Source organism: Microsporum canis, genomic scaffold (assembly GCF_000151145.1).
Source record: "Microsporum canis CBS 113480 supercont1.2 genomic scaffold, whole genome shotgun sequence".
Classification (NCBI taxonomy): Eukaryota; Fungi; Ascomycota; class Eurotiomycetes; order Onygenales; family Arthrodermataceae; genus Microsporum; species Microsporum canis.
In genome coordinates this window covers 1748303-1754883 of record NW_003299168.1, presented here as the reverse complement: position 1 = coordinate 1754883, position 6581 = coordinate 1748303, and the positions used below count along the sequence as shown (strand labels likewise).

The 6581-nt window shown below is 47.2% G+C and overlaps 2 protein-coding genes across 2 annotated transcripts; both read right to left on the bottom strand.

Moving 5' to 3' along the window:
• Positions 1-676: 676 nt before the first annotated feature.
• Positions 677-1703, bottom strand: MCYG_02097 (oxidoreductase; the record flags this gene model as incomplete). Its single annotated transcript, XM_002849117.1, has 2 exons — positions 677-1521; positions 1634-1703. The coding sequence occupies 2 exons, from the start codon at positions 1701-1703 to the stop codon at positions 677-679; spliced, it is 915 nt and encodes a 304-aa protein (XP_002849163.1).
• A 606-nt stretch (positions 1704-2309) lies between these two features.
• On the bottom strand, positions 2310-3974 carry MCYG_02096 (cytosine permease; the record flags this gene model as incomplete). The annotated part of the gene is made up of 2 exons (XM_002849116.1): positions 2310-3464; positions 3531-3974. 2 exons carry the CDS (start codon positions 3972-3974, stop codon positions 2310-2312), a joined length of 1599 nt encoding a protein of 532 aa, XP_002849162.1.
• Positions 3975-6581: the final 2607 nt, after the last annotated feature.

The following is a 6581-nucleotide window of genomic DNA, read 5'->3' as shown; positions in this document are numbered from 1 at the left end:
CCCCTCTGTACCACAGCCAAACCGATGAACGAATGGGTTCAACTGCCCCCCGAAAAAATAGCAGACAGATCATCGGAAGAAGTGGATTTGTTGTTTCTATTCTCCTTTCTTATTCCAATTGGGAGCTCATATAGCCCCGGCTGCCGTGGTTCCAGCAGATTATTAATGTCCCAAGCGTGCTACTCTTTACCACCCTTGATGGAGACAAAAATGAATAAAAAAACGTTAATATATTACACTACCGTCTATTCGTTTCCTTCGTGGGCCATGCATGCAAGCCCAAATCACTTTAAGTAGCTTATTGATCCTGTACGACTCGGATTGTGGCCCCTGACTCGGTGGCAAGAAGGCAGTTTTTGACATTTGACACAAAGTAAATGCACACTACCAACACCAAGTCGAAGATGCCAAAAAGAGTGTTATGTCTTTTTATCCATGGAGATGGACACGGCAAGGGATGCTTGGCCGATCAGCGGCTTGTCGTCACCTCGTTCCACAGGGCTTGTTCCAGACTTTGGAAGAAGGACAGGCTACGTAATATGTGTCCGTTGGCAAATGCCCTCGATGTCGGCGTTTCATGGCTTGACCGTGGGGGTTTTCCAAGAGCAGGGAACAGATGGGTATATGAGAGTCCACTAAAGAGAGTGAGAGGTTGTGTCTATATATATTTCTTATTTCACAGGTATTCCCGCAAGGCCTCTTCGGTCCACTCCCACAACCGCTTAGCCAATGCTGCATCCTGGGATGCCTTGTCCAGTTTGGTAGAGAGCACCCCAACCGGCTCATAGAACTGGCCATTCAGCAATGTGTCTTTGGCGACTGTCGAAGCCCAGAGCTGGTTATAGGCACCTTCTTCCGGCTTCATTAATTGGCCCAAGTTCGTGACCCAGACGAAGGCGCGGTTAAAGCACCCTAGGCTCTCGACCAGCTCGGTATTCACGACTCCAGGCGTGACGGAGAGACTGGTTATGGCTGGGAACCGACGTGCAAGCTCACGCGCGTATAGTACGTTTGCTAACTTGCTCTGGCCGTAACGGATCCATCCGCCAAAGGCGCTATACTCCTGCTTCGTGCGTACCGCGTCGAAGACGATTCCTCCACCCGGGTGCATCTTGAACCCCAGTGAGGTAAGCAGGACGATACGCACGTCTGCTGTTTCTGCCGTAGCCTGGAGGAGTGGTAGCAGCTTGCGGATCAGTAGCGCGTGTCCGAGATGGTTTGTGCCAAATTGGATCTCGTATCCATCCGCCGTTAGCCCTGGTGGTGTGGCCATGATGCCTGCGCTGCACATCAGAACATCCAGGCGGGACTCCTGGACCACAAACGTCTCTGCTGCCTGCTTCACTGAGGCCAAGGAGGCCAGGTTGCAGGGAAGGAAGGTGACTGGCGTCTTGCTGCCGGCTTGTCGTATCTGCTGGATGACCGTATCAGCGCTGGCGGCCTTCCTACCGCTGATATAGATGTGCGCTGGCGATTTTTGCGCCAGTCGCCGTGCGCTTTCGGCCCCGAGACCTCTTGTGCCTAGCAGGGGATAAAACGAAGACAGGCATTAGCTCATGGTCCATTGCCATGTACAAGAACCAAGTGGAGGTATCGGGGCTTTTAGGTTGGTTAGTGATGTAGGAGTACTCACCGCCAGTAATTAGAATTACCTTCCCGGACAAATCGGGCATACTCTCTAGGTTGTAGGTAATTGTCGGCATGATGTTTGAGATTCAGTGATATAACTAGATTGGTGTTGATGATGATGATTGACTACGTCTATTAGAAAGGAGGAAATCCAATACTTAAGGACTCCATTCTCCGTAGCCTGGAAAAGAGTCCGTCCTTGAGAAATTGGTGCAGGTGGACGAATAGTTGGCCCGGATGTAGGAAGAATAAAGGAGGCAACCGGAGCGGAGCAATACTAGAATTAGTCAATTTATCAGTTATGCCTTGTTACGGACCCCACGAAGTTGGGAGGCCGCAGGTTACATGTGAAGAGAGCCATAACATCATTAACAAGTGAAAGGAATAATAATAATATCATGCAAGGCATGGGGCAACATAATATCTTCTCAAAGGAGTGAGTTGAGAAAGTGGTAAGCTGCAATTCGCAAGGATGGGTGACAGGGGGAACATATGTAACAATCTTTTCGATGGCAAAATGCAAGGCTGTAATCTGAGAGCATATATATATATATACTATATATATACAAATACACAGTGTACTAAGGGAAAACATCATTAAGCTCATTAGTGTCTAGCCTCTGGAATTCAGGGCCCACAGCTCAACATAGACTAGGCTTGTAAACTTGGCCCGTTGATGTCTATCTTCCAACTAGGCGTTTTTCAATAGTCCGGAAGATAAAGTAGGTGATGGCAGTAAATGTGGTGTTCAAGATAAGGCCGACATCTCCGGCTGGGTTGCCAAACATGGCGGCGATAGGTCCAATATACCATGTTGTGTTCATTCCCGGTATAGCGCCAGCGCCATAGGACACAGCCATCGATCCCACGGCGGCCAGCCCCCATGGCAGCCTGTCCTTGTCATCCCACGCCGTTAAATCATAACCATCATGCCTCCTAAACCATTGATCTTCGATGAACACTATAACGGAATAACCAGCCGTCAGGTATCCTAACATGCTGCCTAGGTTCCCGACCAGTTCGACAATATGGTCTTTGCCGAGAAGAGACAGAACGGTGATGAGGACGGCAATGAGTAAACTCCAAATGAACCGCGGAATATAGCGAAAGCGTTGGCCTAACACCTGGATTGACAAGCCACAGGAGTAGTAGTTCGCGATCAGACCCCCAAGAACGGTGAACAGGAGCATCACAACCGTGAACTTTGACCATCCTGCAGGTTGCGATATTTCTTGTACCACTCCACCCAAACCGTGTGCAATATATGCCTCCGAAAACCGGCCAGTTGACTTGATAGCCACAAGTCCAAGGCAAGTTCCAACAATGGATACGAAAGCAGAGGAGGTAGAAAAGCCTGCGAGAGTCAACAGCATGAGTTTCCAAGAAGGGATCGTTTTTGGGTAGTGACAGTAGTAATCGGCAATTGCGGTGGCCCAGCCAGATGTGCCAGCAGCGGTGAAGGAGAGGTATGATAAAAAGGTGGCTGCAAACCCTTCTCGGTGAGGGTTGAAGTGAATCATCTCAGGCGTCATATGAGGAACGGTTTGTCCAAGCAGGACACAAAACAGGACGAATGCGAGCAGCCAAGAGTAGCTTTCGAATTTGTGAATTAAGGAGAACCCGAAGAATGAAATGAAGAGCGATAGAGCGGAAACGATGTATATGCCGACGCTGGTCGATATCTTGTAATCTGCTGCTGCTGGCAACAACTGACCACAGACGGTGGTACTGATGACGGCGTACCCGATGCTTAGAATAATGTTCATGACGGAGATTAACTTGGCACCTCGATATCCAAATGCATATCTACAGGATGCCATGGCGCGCAAGCCGAGCTACGATCCAGGTCAGTCAATGATAAATGTCGATGGGGGTAGGGGTTCCGATCCGGGACCACTCACTTTTGAACCCATTACACCACACCATGCCACTAGGACTGCCCCTATGATGGTGCCGAAGACGGTAGCAATGACAGACTCCTGTAGAGAGAGCCCCCATTGAGCCCCTAGAATACCTATGGGTAGACCGCCGGGGTTACAAAACATGCTCCACCACATAAGGAAAGTATTTCTAAGCGGCGGCGGCTCTTTGTCTTCCTCCTTCACCCGCTCAATCCCTCGAGTCTCAATGTTCAATTTCTGACCCAGCCATAGCTCGAATTGGCGTAGAGAGCGCTCGAACTTGAGAGTCTTTATATCCGGGGTCTCACTTGAAGAATCATCAGACTGGACCGGATCCCCATCATGGACTTCAGGCTTTTGATCCAACGACCCTGAGTTTTCGAGGTCAACATGGAATCCATTGTTGCTCTCTTCCTTCACTTCGGGATAGCCTGAAGGAGCCATTGTGGTGTCGGTGGTAAGTATAGGTCACAATTCAATGGTTGAAGAAGGCCGGGTGAGAGTCTTCGTGCAGAACCAAATCCAGGGAAAATATTCGGTATATATACAACAACATAACTTACGCACTGTTGCACACCATGGACGAATTACCAATCCATGTTGCCGTGACTGCTTCGTCTTCGTCTTCTAGTGGCATTGTAATGCAAGGTAACCCTCGCCTTACAGGGAAATGGGAGCATAGAGGTATCCAATGAGCATTTCAACTAGCATCGCGTAAAAACATCGTTCAAATTTCTGACGATAATTGCAGCGCCATGTTCCATACTTTTGAGTATGATGGACAGTCTTGAGTAACATGGAGTGCATGTTAGTGATGATCGGTTGGGATATAAATGTAAAGAAGAAATTTAGACCAATGGTTGCATATAGAAGAAGAGTCTCAAAATTAAGCCAACCACTAAAATTCTTGGGGCTGCGGAAGGACAGCAACCCACGAGAGAGCCGAAACTAAGCTTAGTGCGTTTTCCACTTTCTGATATCGTCCTGATCGTGAGACGGTGAGTGATTGAGCGTTCTGATGCAGTTATAGAACCGGTACATTATACACAGTGCGACATTGCTTTGTATCCACACCGAAAAGCTTGTCTAGAAGACATAAAAATGTAAAGGCTGTGTCTGATTCGAATGTCGCGCCACAACCACCTTGCAAAACGAAAGAAACTAACAAAAAAAGAAAAGTCCAGCTGAAAATCAGGTCTCCATGCAAGGCAGCGAAACTTCACAGGCAAGGCACCACCGGGTTGACCTGAAAGTAGAGTTGCTTTGCCCCTTGTCGTTGTGAGCTGTGAGAAAAACTATTATTATCCCCGTGAAATGGCCAAAAATCGGGCAAGCCAGCTGGAGTCGCTTTCATAGTTAAGCGTACCAGACTCTCACAAGGCGCTGGCTATCCCTGGCGGAGTATTTTCGTACTCGAGAGACATCACATATGAGGCGGTGCGACTTCTGGCTGGCTGGAAGCCAGCTCAACATATTTCTGCCTGGTAAAAAGATATCTTCCGAGGTTGCAAATCCTATGGCATATCCTTTTGCTCGATTTATTCAACCCAAGAAAGAGAAAGAAGCCATCGCGGGTTTCCTATCATGTTTTTATATCAGAGTCGTGAACGCTGCAAAAAAAGAAAAACTTGGAGGTGTTGCGATAGGAGGTTCCCGATTAGGCTTAGCACCTGCTTACCACATCAAAATGCTCATGTTGAATGGTGATGCTTAGTCATCAGCTTGATTACTATACCACGTGATATATTTAATGGAGCGAAGAATATATTCAACGCAGGCACTCAAGAGGGCATGTCACGTAGTAAACTGACTAAGCATCGCCATTCAACATGAGCATTTTGATGTGGTAAGATGACTAAGACAGACGCCAAGCCACTAGTTATGCAAGGTTGAAAGTATCCAATAAAATGCTCAGAATTCAGCCAATCACGTAATTTATAGCAGACCCACAAATACGCACTTTTGACCCTTTTTATATATCCACTTTTTTGAATACATACTATGTAGTAGACTTCGCTTCGCTCCGTCAATTACTCCTTTATTCTATAAGTACCCAATGCGGGAAAGTACAAATCGTGTAACAAAAGCGGTGAGCTGGCGAAGGACGGACAAGTTGTACTATGTAGAGGAAGGACTTGGAGTTTATAGATTTGCGAAACTGAGTCGTTTATCTTTTTCCGAAGTTGACAGTTCCATCAATACCTAGGTAACTACTAGCTCACGCGATAATCGAATCGCGGGTAGTGCCCCAGTGAAGGCACTTGCTTTTAGTTTCCATCCCGGTTTTTCAACCGCTGGGGCGCATTTGAGATTTTGCAAACGTTAGATGCTAACTCATCCCAAGTAGACGCAGCCTGCCCTGTCTCCCCATCGCCCAACCATATGCCCAAAGGTAGTGCCACGTCCCTCCAAGTAAAGCGTAGAACTCCAACTTGGGAGCCCGTTTGGTAATGTTGACTTTTAAAGTCAACTATTTAAGGGTGAAACCACGGTTACAGCCTTTCTTCCTAAATGAGCCTTGCGCGGAAAGCATGCCACACTACGGAGGTCTCCACCAAAAGCCTTCAATATGCAAAATTTCCTAGCTGTTATATATACAACTGCGTTACAGCTCACTTATTGACTAGTAAAAGTGCTGGCCAGTGTAAATTAATAGCTCTTTAACTAGCGTCCTAAATTTGAAATTATCTTAGGCATTATTCGGCCCCTAAGTGATATTATCTAAGAATCAAATGGACGCTTGTATAGGCATTACAGCCATAAAATACAGAGGGTATTGAAGACTTATGGTAGAGACCTCCGTACAATACAATTACTTGGATCGTTTTGACAAAGGCACTGGCACGCTCCGTGGATAATGTTCTTTGAAGTTTGAACAGCTGCTAATGGACTCGGATTTTGTCATACGTAGTCATCTAAGTTAGCTCTCGATAAGAGAAAAGACACACACGATCCTACCGTTGCCAGGGCATGCGATATAGCCGCCAGATTCTTGATCTAGACAATTTGATGTAGGTTGATGAATACGGGCGGATTTTCTGGCGATGGCGC